Here is an 18,187-nt window from a genome sequence, read left to right on the forward strand (position 1 = left end):
GGCCTAGGAACAGTGGGTTAATTGCCTTGTCAGCTCAGGGATTCGATCTTGCAACCTTTCGGTTACTAGTCCAATGCTCTAACCACTTGGCTACCTGCCACCCCAATGCTTTTCCACCAGTCTTGAAGGTGTTCCCACGTATGCTGAGCACTTGTTGGTTGCTTTCCCTTCACTCTGCGGTCCAACTCATCCCAAATCATCTCAATTGGGTTGAGGTCGGGTGATTGTGGAGGCCAGGTCATCTGATGCAGCACCATCACTCTCTTTCTTGGTTCACCTACTCTGTCTCACAAAGACATGGCGGTTAGAACCAAAAATCGTAATTTTCCAGATTGACTGACCTTCATGTCTTAAAGTAATGGAGTGTTGTTTCTCTTTGCTTATTTATGCTGTTCTTGCCAAAATATGGACTTGGTCTTTTTCCAAATAGGGCTATATTCTGCATACCACATCTACCTTGTGTTGTGACAACTGATTTGCTCAGTAAACCCACTGTTCCCCGGGCGCCGAAGACGTGGATGTCGATTAAGGTAGCCCCCCGCTCCTCTGATTCAGAGGGGTTGGGCTAAATGTGGAAGACACATTTCAGTTGAATACATTCAGTTGGACTGACTACGTATCCCCTTTTCCCTTCACTATTTTCTACAATGTAGAAAATAGTAAAAATAAAGAAAAACCCTGGAATTTGTAGGTGTCCAAACTTTTGACAGGTACTGTTAACATTCATTCAGTGGTAATTGAAGTCCTTCAATGGCCATAATAGGAGCCGGTCCTGATCTTATTTAAACAGGTTTTGGTTCTGCGGCTGGCCTGCTGTACTGTTTGTCCCTCTCAATGCACTGTTCTCCTCAGCCTGCTCCTCTGTACAGCCTGGGTCCTTTTCTGCCTCTCTGTGATGCTGGAGCTCAGGTGCTGTTTGAGGGCTGGGAGGATCACCCTCTCTGTCACCCCTGTCTGGTTCCCAGACCTGGAAAAGGTACAGGGACATGGAGGATAGCTGTTCCACTACAAAGGTTAATGTTTCTGTATAAGAGATTAGGAAAGATTCACTTACATTCTCTTGGGAAGTGGTTGAAGTGCTAGTTGGGGAAACTTCTCTGCCTTGCTGAGAGGGAAATCAAATGTATTGTACAATTTACCCGTTTAAAAAAATTTTTTAATGACTTAATCAGGTGAAAAAGATGCCTACTAAACTGCTATTTACCTGGTGCTGTCAGCAAGGTAGGCCTTTGTCATGATGTAGTTCTCAGGAGTGATTTTCTTGTTGAACACAATGTCTCGGAGGACAGCCTTCACACGTATAATCTATATGAAACAAACCATCAGGGAGAGCGATACCTCACTGAAAAAACACTGATAGTCAGTTCTCCATGTAAACTTTACATTGAGATATGGAGAACATGGTCAGAAAACTAGCTATTGGGCAAATGACAAATCATGCATGCCCTTGTAAATGTAAGACATATTTATGTAGTTTATGGTTTTACAATGTGACAATCTATTTTAATTGCTGCACGAAATGACCAGTTTTAGTAGAATCATTCTAAACCAGTGGTCACCAACGGGTCGATCGCGATCTTCAAGGCATTCCTGTCGGTCACCAACATTTTCTGTAGAAAAGCCGATCGAACGATAAAGGCTTGCGCTCCTTTTTTAAAATTGAGTTGAGCTGTTGCTGGTAGGTGCACTTGATTCAAAAGTCCTGCGCACCGGGTAAGCAAAGTGTTCCCATGAGACAAACTCCGCCTACCTGGCGGACCGGCAAATCTGTGACTAAATCGAGTGCACCTACTGCGCTGCCCAATCGGATAGCTCAAATCACTGGTTAGAGCTTCCATGACCCTGGCCACAGCCAAGTTTAATAGGCTACTAGCCTAGGTAAGATTTAATAACTTTTAAAACCATGACCACAGAGAGACTCAACAAATATAGTAAAGAGCTGCTGTTTTTATGAGGGAGTTCATGTTTAAGTTTCTATTCAGCACTGTCACTTTTTATACAACACTATTACAAAACACGCTTCTCGCGCTTCTGCTCAGACTGCAACTGCAATGAATGAGTAGCCAAGTATCGATAGCCCTGCGTTTTATTATTATTAGCAGCTCGACGTGTCGAATTTAATATTAAGGGATATTTAACTTTCTCTGGTCATAGGAACAACATGAATTTGTGCATGAGGCAGATGCAGTGCGACTTGGGTTTCGCCATCAGGTGGAAGACTGTGTCCCCTCTCTCTGGTCAGTCTCACCGAAGGAAAGAAAGGAGAGAGCCGGGACCGTGAGAGGCGGTTGGGAAAAATAGTTTTGAACGGCCATCGTCGTGATTTGACCTCATTTACCATCAGATGCAGGTACCATCAGCCCAGTAAAATAAAAAAGTTAATTATTTCAATTCATGCTCCACAGTGCCTCACAAGTGCTAAACCAACTGATATATTTTGTTATCAAAGTTTGAGTTTTGAAATATAATATGGTCTGATTAACAATATTGGCAGGCCAATCATAAAGCCAATATGCTGTGATAATGTTTTAGACCTACTGCCCAAACCATATTCCTACAAAACTGTATGAGGTTAATGTAAAAAAACTAAATCTGAGCTGTAGATCTCTGCTTGCTTCTTGACTAAGAAAAGGTTGGTTACCACTGTTCTAAACCATAGCTATATTGGCCAACGCTAAGGGACTGTGCAATAGCATCGATGTGTCAGAGGATGACATCTGACCTCCTGAGACTGCAGGCTGTTGGCGTTGTAGAGCTGCCGTATGATAACCTCACATTCCTGCAGGGTGGGGGGTCGGGGGGGATGGGATGGGCTGCTGTGGATCCGGAGGGGCTGTAGAGAGGTGATGAGGCCTCCCCTCAACTCTGACTTGTGTTCTTGCTTTGCCACTCCAGTGGTCTCAGTGTAGGCGTGAGCCACACAACCGTCCTCCGCTATACTGCTTCCATGGGGGTCAAACAAGTGTTTTTAGATAAGGCACTTTTGGAGAAGATGAACTAGGGGGTAGAGGTATGGATGCTTACCTGAGCCATGGGTCTTGAGATGGGCGTGTGTCTTGTAAAGGTTGCTCCAGGTAGATCACTCTCTCTGTCTGGGCCTCACTGCCCTGTGTCGGTGGCCTTGTGCTCCAGCGGCTTGATCCTAAAGAAATAACTTCCCCAATAGGTAGGCATATGCGCCACACAAGCTTACACAATCATTGTTCATTGATTTATATTATGGGAAACTTAAAGGGATGTTGTGAAAAGTAATATCTAACGACCACAGATCTGAAAGACCAAGATCCAATGCTTTTTTGTCCCAAGAGGATTAAAGACCTAGCACACTTGTTCCAGCATAGAGGTTGTCAAAGATGATTGAAGCCTACCTTTTCTGCAAGACTTTGAAGGCTCCATGATCAGCTTATACTGCAGCTCTGTAACATCAAAGTCAAAGAGAGGTCATGTAGAAGACATGACACAGAACAGAAGTAGACATGACAGGTGGCAGCAACAGCATACCTCAACTGCCGTGCTGTTTATAAGCTCTTGTAACAAGGTCCTTTGAGAAACCTTGGCACTGTGTGTCTCGCTGCTCTGACAGAGTGAAGACAGAGGACCCATGTGATTCTTTTTAACTGGATTGAAATATCTCTTTGTGGGGGGATAGGATGCGGAGGCGATATAGAGAAGCTTGTCTGTTCTGTAAAGTGATACTGCATTCCACCGCCTCCCACGGTGAGATACTCACCATCCTTTCATTTTCCTCATTCAACAACTGTATCACTATGCAACCACTAGCGCTAGGCTATAGTGTTTCACCTCTGTCAGCAGTGCCTCATCCTCAGATCCCTGTGTGATTATCATGCTAAAAAGCGTGCAAACAAACATGTATTACAGATACAGATTTCCACTAAAGAAAACTTTATCATATGCAAATTATTGCTGGCTAGTGGCTACCCATAAAATGTAGGCCTGTTAGGCTGTATGGAAAGAAAGGCAGTAGTCTAGCTTAAATGGTGGCATTGGTATAGTTAAGGGGAAAGGCCATACATTGTATATGCTATTTTAACTCAGTAACATGATGTATAACGTTACTGTGCAACGTTATGATGCACAAAGCTCAAACCTTGACAAACAAATCTGCTGCCTACGCTTTTGGAAATCAAAAACATCAGCAAAGACACGAGGACAGGTTTGACTCACCTTTATTTTCCCGTCTGAGGTCATCTATTTCACCGTGTAGCTTCTGAAGAGTGTCCTTGTGCTGTAGTTGCAGGAACTGAATATTCCTCTGAAGCGATGCAACGCGAGTATCCATGTCCCGGAGAGATGAGACCTCTCCCCCTCTGTCCCCACGGGGTGAATCGGACAGCGGTTCAAGGTGGTTCAACGGGAAAGGACGTGGTTGTGGAAAGCAAGGCTTGTCAAGACATCCAACGCGGGACCAGTGGGGTAGATTTCGCACAGGCGGAAGACTGTTTCCTGACATAGCTAAGCTATACGGTTAGCTAGCACCACGACAGTTTTTTTTAAACTGGCTAGCTAACTTAGCTAACTTACATAGTAGCTAGCTAGACTAACAAGCAACAACAGGTCATTCTATCCGCAAGAATAATCGTGCAGCCATTACCCCTTATCGTAAACGTTCCCGGTTGAATGGATTGTTCACCTCCACAATATGCAAAGTTTAGAAACAATTTATCGAGATAGCTAGGAAAAATAAAAATACACCGATTACCCACAGCCACTACCGACTACGATTTATTTCCCTTTTCACTGTCCTTGGTGGACAGGCACTCCTCCCATACAACGTTGCCATGACAACCATAATGCGTAGCTCTGGTGGCGGGAAATAAAAACGTATCTGAACATTCTACCATTCGAACGCAGCATTGTGTCACTGTAAATGTCTGTCTCGTCTTTGCAAGATCACATATAGACAAGCATACAGAAACGATAAAGGCAAATCATTTCATCTTCAATTCAATTTTCATTACTTTATTTCTTAGATGTTAAGTGCCCCATTTGGGGGACTTTGAGCGGGTCTGGACCGGTTCCGACTGACATTTTGGTGTACAAAGCACCCTGTGAATGCCATATGGTCCTATGTGTAGCAGAGTTTCTAAACCATTTACATTTACATTTAAGTCATTTAGCAGACGCTCTTATCCAGAGTGACTTACAAATTGGTGCATTCACCTTATGATATCCAGTGGAACAACCACTTTACAATAGTGCATCTAAATCTTTTAAGGGGGGGGGGGGTTAGAAGGATTACTTTATCCTATCCCAGGTATTCCTTAAAGAGGTGGGGTTTCAGGTGTCTCCGGAAGGTGGTGATTGACTCCGCTGTCCTGGCGTCGTGAGGGAGCTTGTTCCACCATTGGGGTGCCAGAGCAGCGAACAGTTTGGACTGGGCTGAGCGGGAACCGTGCTTCCTCAGAGGTAGGGGGGCCAGCAGGCCAGAGGTGGATGAACGCAGTGCCCTTGTTTGGGTGTAGGGACTGATCAGAGCCTGAAGGTATGGAGGTGCCGTTCCCCTCACAGCTCCGTAGGCAAGCAACATGGTCTTGTAGCGGATGCGAGCTTCAACTGGAAGCCAGTGGAGAGAGCGGAGGAGCGGGGTGACGTGAGAGAATTTGGGAAGGTTGAACACCAGACGGGCTGCGGCGTTCTGGATGAGTTGTAGGGGTTTAATGGCACAGGCAGGGAGCCCAGCCAACAGCGAGTTGCAGTAATCCAGACGGGAGATGACAAGTGCCTGGATTAGGACCTGCGCCGCTTCCTGTGTGAGGCAGGGTCGTACTCTGCGAATGTTGTAGAGCATGAACCTACAGGATCGGGTCACCGCCTTGATGTTAGTGGAGAACGACAGGGTGTTGTCCAGGATCACGCCAAGGTTCTTAGCACTCTGGGAGGAGGACACAAGGGAGTTGTAAACCCAGAGGAGCAACATCGCGAGACTTCCGGACACGTTTTTCTCGGAAAGCTGTGAGTGCTATTATATGATACAGTATCAGTACTTGTTGCATTTACACAGGGGCGGAAAAGTACCAAGTTGTCGTAATTGAGTATAGGTAAAGATACCTTAATAGAAAGTGACTCAAGTAAAAGTGACAGTCACCCAGTAAAATACTATTAGAGTAAAAGTCTAAAAGTATTTGGTTTTAAATATGCTTAAGTGTCAAAAGTAATTGTAATTGCGCCAGTATACCTAAGTAACAAAAGTAAAGTATAAATATTTTCTAATTCCTTATATTAGGCAAACCAGATGGCATGAATTTCAATTATTATTATTATTTTTTTTTAAATTTACGGATAGCCAGGGGCACACCCCAACACTCAGACATAATTTACAAATAAAGAATTTGGGTTTAGTGAGACCGCCAGATCAGAGACAGTAGGGATGACCAGGGATGTTCTCTTGAAAACTGCAAAAATGTAATAATTTTCTTGTCCTGCTAAGCATTCAAAATGTAACGAGTACTTTTGGGTGTCGTAGCAAGGCTATATAAAGGGGGTACCGGTACAGAGTCAATGTGTGGGGGCACAAGTTAATCATCCTCTACCAGCATCGCTAACTGTAGCCTACCTGCCTCTGGTACAATGCATTTCCACCTCTCACTCTATTAGTCTTGATTGTCCATCTTCCGGAATTAAAATGAGATATTCTAACATAGTTGAGACCGGGATTCATCCGTAGAGAGCACACTTCTCCAGAGTGCCAGTGGCCAGTGGTCTCAGACGATCCCTCAGGGAAGAAGCCAGATTTGGAGGTCCTGGGTTGATGTGGTTACACGTGGTCTGCGGTTGTGATGCTGGTTAGACGTACTGCCACGTTCTCTAAAACAACATTAGAGGCGGCTTACGGTAGAGAAATTAACATTATATTATCTGGCAATTATCTAGAGCATGGTATCATAAATAACTACATTATCATTTTTAGATCAGTCAATCGGTCACAATTTACCCATTATACATTACGGTTTTGATCCTCTCGAAGACGGCCAGGGTATGAGTTGAGAAACCTGCCTATTTTCCTCAAAAGTATGCAATGTCACGATTTCAATGCTATACAGTATTACAGAGAACAAGTTAATTATCTCACATTGCTGAAAATATTTGTAATGTTGTACTTGTTCATGTAATTCATGCAAATGTTGGGTTATTGAGCTAGCGTCCAATTGACTCGCATTCACTCCTTGGAGGAGTGAACTCCTTGTCCCAGAATCGCCCAGAATGAACCGCGCGGCCCATTGACAACGCATGGGTAAGGTTCACAATGGCCGGTAATACGATTCCAATAGAGTTTCCCATCTCCTTAAAAGTATCTTTGGCCCAGGGAGACGTCATATGAATGATGACAGTCTAGCGAGTCCAGCCATTGTGGTTTCATCTCGCTGTGATATTCTTAGCCGGATTTAGAGCTCTCCACATTAACAAATACTAAATAATTTCATAGAATTGAAAGAAGACCAGTTTCTCTTGGTCACAGACGGACGAAATCACTTCATGCTTAAAGAAAAGGTTCACCCATTTTGAACGTTAAATTGTTTTTGTGCATCTGAGTGATGTTCTATCGATTCCCTGGGTAATTTCATGTTTTCATGTGTATCTGAGTTATTGGCGTTCAAGCATACAGAAATGCTTGAGGGATCACCATGATAAAGTCGCCCTCACTACACTGGAAGTTAATAGGAATATGACTTTTAGATTGCAAAAATGTCTATCATCAGTGGCGATTTTAGCATGTAAATCTTGGTGGGGCAAACAGAAAAAAATCTATGCATGCCAGCAAAGCCACTACACAACACTAAACAATACATTCATTGCACTATAATGGTGACAAACGGTGCCCACAAACTGTTAGGGCCAACATAAAGCTGTCCCAACAGCAGAGTCCCAACAGCAGTCCCAACACCTTACCACTACTACAACTGGCTATCAGCTGAGCCTTGACTGGTAGCAAAAAGCCTTTTAAAAAAACATAGCTGATATGGCTGACTTGCTTAAACAAATGTGGTTTCTACTGTCAATTAAGATGTACAAACTATGGCATAAGGTGACGACGAGCAAATAAGAGGCAATCCGTAATTTCAATTAAGAAATTAAGGAGCGAGCTAGGACGGGCATAGTCAATATAACTGTTTGTTCAGCACTTTTGAAATGTACAGCGACAGAATTCAGAACATGGGTTGTTCTTACAGTATTCTCCCTGTACACCAAGTTAGAACCGTAGGATAAATAAAGGGGGCACATAAGCAGACAATGAAAGCTCTTACAATATTAGATAATTACATTTCTTAATAACAGGCTATAGGCTACATGTGCTCCACCAAGTCAGAACAGTAGGTTAAATTATGAGGGGAAAAGGGACCAAATTATTAGGGTGAGGCACATGGGCTACTAACAGCTTACTACACAACATACACTTAGTATTGCTTTCTTAGCTACAGTATACATATCTCCCTGGCATATTACATAATTTATGCAGCAGCATACAAGACATTTTTGAACTCACCTTGTTGTTCTGTGCTCACTTGAACAGGAAGGTGGCGCGGAACTCTGGAACTCTGAAAAAACTAAGTCGAATCACGACAACGTCAGTGATCTTCAGGTCGGAGCTCTAGAAAGAGGCAGAGTTCCTGACTTGCAATTCCGAGTTGGATGACCGTTCAAAACGTATTTTCCCAGTCAGAGCTAGTTTTTTTTCCAGTTCCCAGTTGTCTTGAACTCACTGAAGTCTGAAATGTCCAAGTCCTGAGTTTCCAGTTGTTTTGAGCATGGCAGAAGTCATGCTGGATTGACAGCAAGGCCAATGTCGAATGTTTATCCTTTTAAGCTTGGAAAAGAGAGCCTTAACCTCAGACTTGGACCACACACCCACTCCACTGAATAGCAGGCTCGTGATTGCTTTGCAATGCTTGCAGTTAGCCACTGATTCCTTCCAAACCACTCATTGTTGAATTTGAGATTTCCAACTTGTTGTGTAATGTTTATGTCCAATGGCCGATGAGCACTGATACATTTTTATCTAAAATTTCTCTTCATTATTTCTCTTCATATGACAAGGATTAAAAAGGATTTGCCAGTAGATTGTTGACTTGATTCATGATGATGACTCCTAACTAAGATTTGGAAAGTATGAAACGTGATTTGACATCATTTTATCTGTGGCCAATGACCTTGAGCCTTCTTGGATTGGCACTCATAATATAACTGTATGGCAGCACTCAAGGGGCTTGAAATTTCAAGCTCTACCCATAGATTCTGCGTTGACGTATTGTCCCCATGAGTGACAAAACACCAAGCCAATCATGGAGCAACTAGAGAACATTACTAACCCCTACACTCCGTATTTTCCACTTGCTGCCCCACGACCACAGAAAGCACTGAGTTAGGTTGAAACACCTGTATTTTAGAGCTGCCTTACTCAAGAAAGCAAAAAAGAGACAACGTTTGTATGGGACTTTATTAACTCAATGATATACAGTACCAGTCAGAAGTTTCGCCACACCTGCTCATTCAAGGGTTCAACCAAAAAAGTGTTAAACGAATCATATTCATATCAAATCAAAATATATTTTATATTTGAGATTCTTCACCCTTTACCTTGATGACAGCTTTGCACACTCTTGGCATTCTCTCAACCAGCTTAATGAGGTAGTCACCTGGAATGTATTTAAATTAGGTGTGCCTTGTTAAAAGTTAATTTGTGGAATTTCTTTCCTTCTTAATGGCTGTGCTGCTTCTGGCCGTGCTGCTGCTCCAGTTTCAACTGTTCTGCCTGCGGCTATGGAACCCTGACCTGTTCACCGGACATGCTACCTGTCCCAGACCTGTTGTTTTGAACGCTCTAGAGACAGCAGGAGCAGTAGAGATACTCTGAATTATCGACTATGAAAAGCCAACTGACATTTACTCCTGAGGTGCTGACCTGTTGCACCCTCGACAAAAACTGTGATTATTATTATTTGACCCTGCTGGTCATCTATGAACATTTGAACATCTTGGCCATGTTCTGTTATAATCTCCACCCGGCACAGCCAGAAGAGCCACCCCTCGTAGCCTGGTTCCTCTCTAGGTTTCTTCCTAGGTTCTGGCCTTTCTAGGGAGTTTTTCCTAGCCACCGTGCTTCTACACCTGCATTGCTTGCTGTTTGGGGTTTTAGGCTGGGTTTCTGTACAGCACTTTGTGACATCAGCTGATGTAAGAAGAGCTTAATAAATACATTTGATTGATTGATTAATGTGTTTGAGCCAGTCAGTTGTGTTGTTACTTGGTAGGAGTAGTATACAGAATTGGTAAAATTTGGTAAAATACCAATACTATTTGGTAAAATACCAAGTCCATATTATATCAAGAACAGCTAAAAAAAAAAGCAAAGAGAAACGACAGTCCATCATTACTTTAAGACATGAAGGTCAGTCAATGTGGAAAATTTCAATAACTTTGAAAGTTTCTTCAAGTGCAGTCGAAAAACCATCAAGCGCTATGATGAAACTGGCTCTCATGAGGACCGCCAAAGGAAAGGTAGATCCAGAGTTACAGTTGAAGTCGGAAGTTTACATACACTTAGATTGGAGTCATTAAAACTCGTTTTTCAACCACTCCACAAATTTCAAACTAGTTTTGGCAAGTCGGTTAGGACATCTACTTTGTGCATGACACAAGTAATTTTCCCAACAATTGTTTACAGAAAGATTATTTAACTTATAATTCACTGTATCACAATTCCAGTAGGTCAGAAGTTTACATACACTAAGTTAACTGTGCCTTTAAACAGCTAGGAAAATTCCAGAAAATGATGTCATGGCTTTAGAAGCTTCTGATAGGCTAATTGACATCATTTGAGTCAATTGGAGGTGTACCTGCGGATGTATTTCAAGGCCTACCTTCAAACTCAGTGCCTTTTTGCTGGACATCATTGGAAAATCAAAAGAAATCAGCCAAGACCTCAGAAAATAAATTGTAGACCTCCACAAGTCTGGTTCATCCTTGGGAGCAATTTCCAAACGCCTGAAGGTACCACGTTTATCTGTAAAAAACAATAGTACGCAAGTATAAACACCATAGGACCACGCAGCCGTCATACCGCTCAAGAAGGAGAAGCGTTCTGTCTCCTAGAGAAGAACATACTTTGGTGCGAAAAGTGCAAATCAATCCCAGAACAGCAAAGGACCTTGTGAAGATGCTGGAGGAAACAGGTACAATAGTATCTATATCCACAGTAAAACGAGTCCTATATCGACATAACCTGAAAGGCAGCTCAGCAAGGAAGAAGCCACTGCTCCAAAACCGCCATAAAAAAATCCAGGCTACGGTTTGCAACTGCACATGAGGACAAAGATCGTACTTTTTGGAGAAATTTCCTCTGGTCTGATGAAACAAAAATGGAACTGTTTGGCCATAATGACCATCGTTATGTTTGGAGGAAAAAGAGGGAGGCTTGCAAGCCAAAGAACACCATTCCAACCGTGAAGCACGGGGGTGGCAGCAGCATGTTGTGGGGGTGCTTTGCTGCAGGAGGGACTGGTGCTTTTCACAAAATAGATGGCATCATGAGGCAGGGAAATTATGTGGAAATATTGAAGCAACATTTCAAGACATCAGTCAGGAAGTTAAAACTTGGTCTTAAATGGGTCTTCCAAATGGACAATGACCCCATGCATACTTCCAAAGTTGTGGCAAAATGGCTTAAGGACAACAAAGTCAAGTTATTGGAGTGGCCATCACAAAGCCCTGACCTCGATCCCATAAAAAATATGTGGCCAGAACTGAAAAAGCGTGTGTGAGCAAGGAGGCCTACAAACCCGACTGAGTTACACCAGCTCTGTCAGGAGGAATGGGCCAAAACTCACCCAACTTATTGTGTGAAGCTTGTGGAAGGCGACACAAAATGCTTAACCCAAGTTAAACATTTTAAAGGCAATGCTACCAAATACTAATAGAGTGTATGTTTACTTGACTGACTGGGAATGTGATGAAAGAAATAAAACCTGAAATAAATATTATTCTGACATTTCACATTCTTAAAATAAAGTGGTGATCCTAACTGGCCTAAAACAGGGAATTTTTACTAGGATTAAATGTCAGGAATTGTGAAAAACTGAGTTTAAATGTATTTAGCCAAGGTGTATGTAAATTTCCGACTTCAACTGTACCTCAGCTGCAGAGGATAAGTTAATTAGAGTTACCAGCCTCAGATATTGCAGCACAAATAAATGCTTCATAGAGTTCAAGTAACAGACACATCTCAACATTAACTGTTCAGAGGAGACAGTGTGAATCAAGCCTTCATGGTCCAATTGCTCCAAAGAATCCACTACTAAAGGACACAAAAAAGGAGAGCAATGGACATTAGACTGGTGTAAATCTGTCCTTTGGTCTGAAAAGTCAAATTTTGAGATTTTTGGTTCCAACCGTCGTGTCCTTGTGAGACTTACAGTAGGTAAATGGATATCTCCGTATGTGTGGTTCCCACCGTGAAGCATGGAGGAGGAGGTGTGATGGTGAGGGGTGCTTTGCTGGTGACACTGACACTGGGAACTCCTTCAAGACTGTTGGAAAAGCATTCCTCATGAAGTTAGTTGAGAGAATGCCAAGAGTGTGCAAAGCTGTCATAAAGGCAAAGTGTGGCTACTTTGAAGAATCTCAAATGTAAAATACATATTTTGATTTGTTTAACACTTTTTTGGTTACCACATGATTACATATGTTTTATTTCATCGTTTTTATGTCTTCACTATTATTCTACAATGTAGAAAATAGTAAATATAAAGAAAAACCTTGAATGAGTAGGTGTTTCCAAACATTTGACTGGTACTGTATATATACCATTCAAAAGTTTGGGGTCACTTAGAAATGTCCTTGTTTTTGCCCATTAAAATAACATCAAATTGATCAGAAATACAGTGTAGACATTGTTAATGTTATAAATGACTATTGTAGCTGGAAACGGCTGATTTTGTATGGAATATCTACATAGGCATACAGAGGCCCATTATCAGCAACCATCACTCCTGTGTTCCAATGGCACATTGTGTTAGCTAATCCAAGTTTATAATTTTAAAAGGCTAATTGATCATTAGAAAACCCTTTTGCAATTATGTTAGCACAGCTGAAAACTGTAGTTCTGATTAAAGAAGCAATAAAACTGGCCTTCTTTAGACTAGTTGAGTATTTTGAGCATCAGCATTTGTGATTTCGATTACAGGCTCAAAATGGCCAGAAACAAAGAACTTTCTTCTGAAACTCATCAGTCTATTCTTGTTCTGAGAAATGAAGGCTATTCCAAGCCAGAAATTGCCAAGAAACTGAAGATCTCGTACAACGCTGTGTACTACTCCCTTCACAGAACAGCGCAAACTGTCTCTAACCAGAATAGAAAGAGGAGTGGGAGGCCCCGGTGCACAACTGAGCAAGAGGACAAGTACATTAGAGTATCTAGTTTGAAAAACAGACACCTCACAAGTCCTCAACTGGCAGCTTCATTAAATAGTACCCGCAAAACACCAGTCTCAACGTCAACATTGAAGAGGCGTCTTAGGAATGCTGGCCTTCTAGGCAGAGTTGCAAAGAAAAACACATATCTCAGACTGGCCAATAAAAATTAAAGATTAAGATGGGCAAAAGAACACAGACATTAGACAGGGGAAGATTGGAAAAAAGTGTTATGGACAGACAAATCTAAGTCTGAGGTGTTCGGATATGTCTGTTGGTCAAAATGAATTCAATTCAATCAGAAAGAAAAACATTTGTGAGATGCATAAAAAATGAAAAGATGCTGGAGTAGTGCTTGACGCTATCTGTCAAGCACGGTGGAGGCAATGTGATGGTCTGGGAGTGCTTTGGTAGTGGTAAAGTGGGAAATTTGTACAGGGTAAAAGGGATCTGGAAGAAGGAAGGCTATCACTCCATTTTGCAACACCATGTCATACCCTGTGGACGGCGCTTAATTGGAGCCAATTTCCTCCTACAACAGGACCATGACCCAAAGCACAGCTCCAAACTATGCAATAACTATTTAGGGGAAAAGCAGTCAGCTGGTATTCTGTCTATAATGGAGTGGCCAGCACAGTCAAATCAAATCAAATCGAATTTATTTATATAGCCCTTCTTACATCAGCTGATATCTCAAAGTGCTGTACAGAAACCCAGCCTAAAACCCCAAACAGCAAGCAATGCAGGTGTAGAAGCACGGTGGCTAGGAAAAACTCCCTAGAAAGGCCAAAACCTAGGAAGAAACCTAGAGAGGAACCAGGCTATGAGGGGTGGCCAGTCCTCTTCTGGCTGTGCAGGGTGGAGATTATAACAGAACATGGCCAAGATGTTCAAATGTTCATAAATGACCAGTATGGTCAAATAATAATAATCGTAGTAGTTGTCGAGGGTGCAACAAGTCAGTAACACAAGAGTAAGGATCAGTTGGATTTTTCATAGCCGATCTTTGAGAGTAACTCTACCGCTCCTGCTGTCTCTAGAGAGTTGAAAACAGCAGGTCTGGGACAGGTAGCACGTCTGGTGAACAGGTCAGGGTTCCAGCAGGTCTGGGACAGCAGGTCTGGGACAGGTAGCACGTCCGGTGAACAGGTCAGGGTTCCATAGCCGCAGGCAGAACAGTTGGAACTGGAGCAGTAGCACGGTCAGGTGAACTGGGGACAGTAAGGAGTCATGAAGCCAGGTAGTCCTGAGGCATGGTCCTAGGGCTCAGGTCCTCCGAGAGAGAGAAAGAAAGAAAGAGAGAATTAGAGAGAGCATATTTAAATTCACACAGGACACCGGAAAAGACAAGAGAAATACTCCAGATGTGACAGACTGACCCTAGCCCCCCGACACAAACTACTGCAGCATAAATACTGGAGGCTGAGACAGGAGGGGTCAGGAGACACTGTGGCCCCATCCGATGAAACCCCTGGACAGGGCCAAACAGGTAGGATATAACCCCACCCACACCACTGGAGGGATATCTCCAACCACCAACCTACCATCCCGAGACAAGGCCGAGTATAGCCCACAAAGATCTCCGCCACGGCACAACCCAAGGTGGGGGCGCCAACCCAGACAGGAAGACCACGTCAGTGACTCAACCCACTCAAGTGACGCACCCCTCCCAGGGACGGCATGGAAGAACATCAGTAAGCCAGTGACTCAGCCCCTGTAATAGGGGTAGAGGCAGAGAATCCCAGTGGAGAGAGGGGAAACCGGCCAGGCAGAGACAGCAAGGGCGGTTCGTTGCTCCAGCCTTTCCATTCACCTTCACACCCCTGGGCCAGACTACACTTAATCATAGGACCTACTGAAGAGATGTGTCTTCAGTAAAGACTTAAAGGTTGAGACTGAGTCTGCGTCTCTCACATGGGTAGGCAGACTATTCCATAAAAATGGAGCTCTATAGGAGAAAGCCCGGCCTCCAGCTGTTTGCTTAGAAATTCTAGGAACAATTAGGAGGCCCGCGTCTTGTGACCGTAGCGTACGTGTAGGTATGTACGGCAGGACCAAATCGGAAAGATAGGTAGGAGCAAGCCCATGTAATGCTTTGTAGGTTAGCAGTAAAACCTTGAAATCAGCCCTTGCCTTAACAGGAAGCCAGTGTAGGGAGATTAGCACTGGAGTAATATGATCAAATTTTTTGGTTCTAGTCAGGATTCTAGCAGCCGTATTTAGCACTAACTCAAGTTTATTTAGTGCTTTATCCGGGTAGCTGGAAAGTAGAGCATTGCAGTATTCCAACCTAGAAGAAACAAAGGCATGGACTAATTTTTCTGCGTCATTTTTGGACAGAAAGTTTCTGATTTTTGCAATGTTACATAGATGGAAAAAAGCTGTCCTTGAAACAGTCTTGATGTTCTTCAAAAGAGAGATCAGGGTCCAGAGTCCAGAGTAACGCCGAGGTCCTTCACAGTTTTGTTTGAGACGACTGTACAACCATCCAGATTAATTGTCAGATTCAACAGAAGATCTCTTTGTTTCTTGGGACCTAGAACAAGCATCTCTGTTTTGTCCGAGTTTAAAAGTAGAAAGTTTACAGCCATCCACTTCCTTATGTTTGAGACACAGGCTTCTAGCGAGGGCAATTTTGGGGCTTCACCATGTTTCATTGAAATGTACAGCTGTGTGTCATCCGCATAGCAGTGAAATTTAACATTATGTTTTCGAATGACATCCCCAAGAGGTAAAATATAATGAAAACAATAGTGGTCCTTAAACGGAACCTTGAGGAACACCGAAATTTACAGTTGATTTGTCAGAGGACAAACCATTCACAGAGACAAACTGATATCTTTCCGATAGATAAGATCTAAACCAGGCCAGAACTTGTCCATGTAGACCAATTTGGGTTTCCAATCTCTCCAAAAGAATGTGGTGATCGATGGTATCAAAATCAGCACTAAGATCTAGGAGCACGAGGACAGATGCAGAGCCTCGGTCTGACGTCATTAAAAGGTAATTTACCACCTTCACAAGTGCAGTCTCAGTGCTATGATGGGGTCTAAAACCAAACTGAAGCGTTTTGTATACATTGTTTGCCTTCAGGAAGGCAGTGAGTTGCTGTGCAACAGCTTTTTCCAAAAATGTTGAGAGGAATGGAAGATTCGATATAGGCCGAAGTTTTTTATAATTTCTGGGTCAAGATTTGGCTTTTTCAAGAGGCTTTATTACTGCCACTTTTAGTGAGTTTGGTACACATCCGGTGGATAGAGAGCCATTTATAATGTTCAACATAGGAGGGCCAAGCATAGAAAGCAGCTCTTTCAGTAGTTTAGTTGGAATAGGGTCCAGTATGCAGCTTGAAGGTTTAGAGGCCATGATTATTTTCATCGTTGTGTCAAGAGATATAGTACTCAAACACTTTAGTGTCTCCCTTGATCCTAGGTCCTGGCAGAGTTGTGCAGACTCAGGACAACGGAGTTTTGGAGGAATACGCAGATTTAAAGAGGAGTCCATCATTTGCTTTCTAATGATCATGATCTTTTCCTCAAAGAAGTTCATGAATTCATTACTGCTGAAGTGAGAGCCATCCTCTCTTGGGGAATGCTGCTTTTTAGTTAGCTTTGCGACAGTATCAAAAAGAAATTTCGGATTGTTTTTATTTTCCTCAATTAAGTTGGAAAAATAGGATGATCGAGCAGCAGTGAGGGCTCTTCGATACTGCACGGTACTGTCTTTCCAAGCTAGTCGGAAGACTTCCAGTTTGGTGTGGCGCCATATCCGTTCCAATTTTCTGGAAGCTTGCTTCAGAGCTCGTGTATTTTCTGTATACCAGGGAGCTAGTTTCTTATGACAAATGTTTTTAGTTTTTAGGGGTGCAACTGCATCTAGGGTATTGCGCAAGGTTAAATTGAGTTCCTCAGTTAGGTGGTTAACTGATTTTTGTCCTCTGACGTCCTTGGGCAGGCAAAGGGAGTCTGGAAGGGCATCAAAGAATCTTTGGGTTGTCTGAGAATTTATAGCACGACTTTTAATGCTCCTTGGTTGGGGTCTGAGCAGATTATTTGTTGCGATTGCAAACGTAATAAAATGGTGGTCCGATAGTCCAGGATTATGAGGAAAAACATTAAGATCCACAATATTTATTCCATGGGACAAAACTAGGTCCAGAGTATGACTGTGGCAGTGAGTAGGTCCAGAGACATGTTGGACAAAACCCACTGAGTCGATGATGGCTCCGAAAGCCTTTTGGAGTGGGTCTGTGGACTTTTCCATGTGAATATTAAAGTCACCAAAAATGTGAATATTATCTGCGATGACAACAAGGTCCGATAGGAATTAAGGGAACTCAGTGAGGAACGCTGCATATGGCCCAGGAGGCCTGTAAACAGTAGCTATAAAAAGTGATTGAGTAGGCTGCATAGATTTCAAGACTAGAAGCTCAAAAGACGAAAACTTTTTTTTTTTGTAAATTGAAATTTGCTATCGTAAATGTTAGCAACACCTCCGCCTTTGTGAGATGCGCGGGGGATATGGTCACTAGTGTAACCAGGGGGTGAGGCCTCATTTAACACAGTAAATTCATCAGGCTTAAGCCATGTTTCAGTCAGGCCAGTCACATCAAGATTATGATCAGTGATTAGTTCATTTACTATAACTGCCTTTGAAGTGAGGGATCTAACATTAAGTAGTCCTATTTTGAGATGTGAGGTATCACAATCTCTTTCAAAAATGGCAGGGATGGAGGAGGTCTTTATACTAGTGAGATTGCTAA

The 18,187-nt window shown here is 42.8% G+C and overlaps 1 protein-coding gene across 3 annotated transcripts; it reads right to left on the bottom strand.

Moving 5' to 3' along the window:
* Nucleotides 1-498: 498 nt before the first annotated feature.
* ccdc74b (coiled-coil domain containing 74B) lies at nt 499-5,151 on the bottom strand. 3 transcript variants are annotated; one of them, XM_029709549.1, is made up of 7 exons: nt 4,186-5,151; nt 3,369-3,416; nt 3,025-3,142; nt 2,723-2,942; nt 1,205-1,305; nt 1,055-1,105; nt 499-967 (listed from the first exon to the last, which is right to left on the bottom strand). In XM_029709549.1, exons 1-7 carry the CDS (start codon nt 4,469-4,471, stop codon nt 832-834), a joined length of 960 nt encoding a protein of 319 aa, XP_029565409.1. In that variant the 5' UTR covers nt 4,472-5,151; the 3' UTR covers nt 499-831. The 3 variants fall into 3 exon arrangements, with proteins under 3 accessions (XP_029565409.1, XP_029565408.1, XP_029565406.1); XM_029709548.1 differs by having other exon boundaries at nt 2,723-2,939; nt 3,025-3,154; XM_029709546.1 differs by having other exon boundaries at nt 3,025-3,154.
* Between the last annotated feature and the right edge of the window lie 13,036 nt (nt 5,152-18,187).

Source organism: Salmo trutta, chromosome 23 (assembly GCF_901001165.1).
Source record: "Salmo trutta chromosome 23, fSalTru1.1, whole genome shotgun sequence".
NCBI lineage: Eukaryota > Metazoa > Chordata > Actinopteri > Salmoniformes > Salmonidae > Salmo > Salmo trutta.

Excerpts from the sequence above, each read along its gene's own strand:
- ccdc74b (XM_029709546.1), bottom strand. The coding sequence starts at position 4,471 with ATGTCAGGAAACAGTCTTCCGCCTGTGCGAAATCTACCCCACTGGTCC. Across the intron at positions 1,306-2,722 it reads ACAGCCTGCAGTCTCAGGAG|ATTATACGTGTGAAGGCTGT; the intron begins GTCAGATGTCAT and ends TGTTTCATATAG. Across the intron at positions 1,106-1,204 it reads TACCTTGCTGACAGCACCAG|CAAGGCAGAGAAGTTTCCCC; the intron begins GTAAATAGCAGT and ends TTTCCCTCTCAG.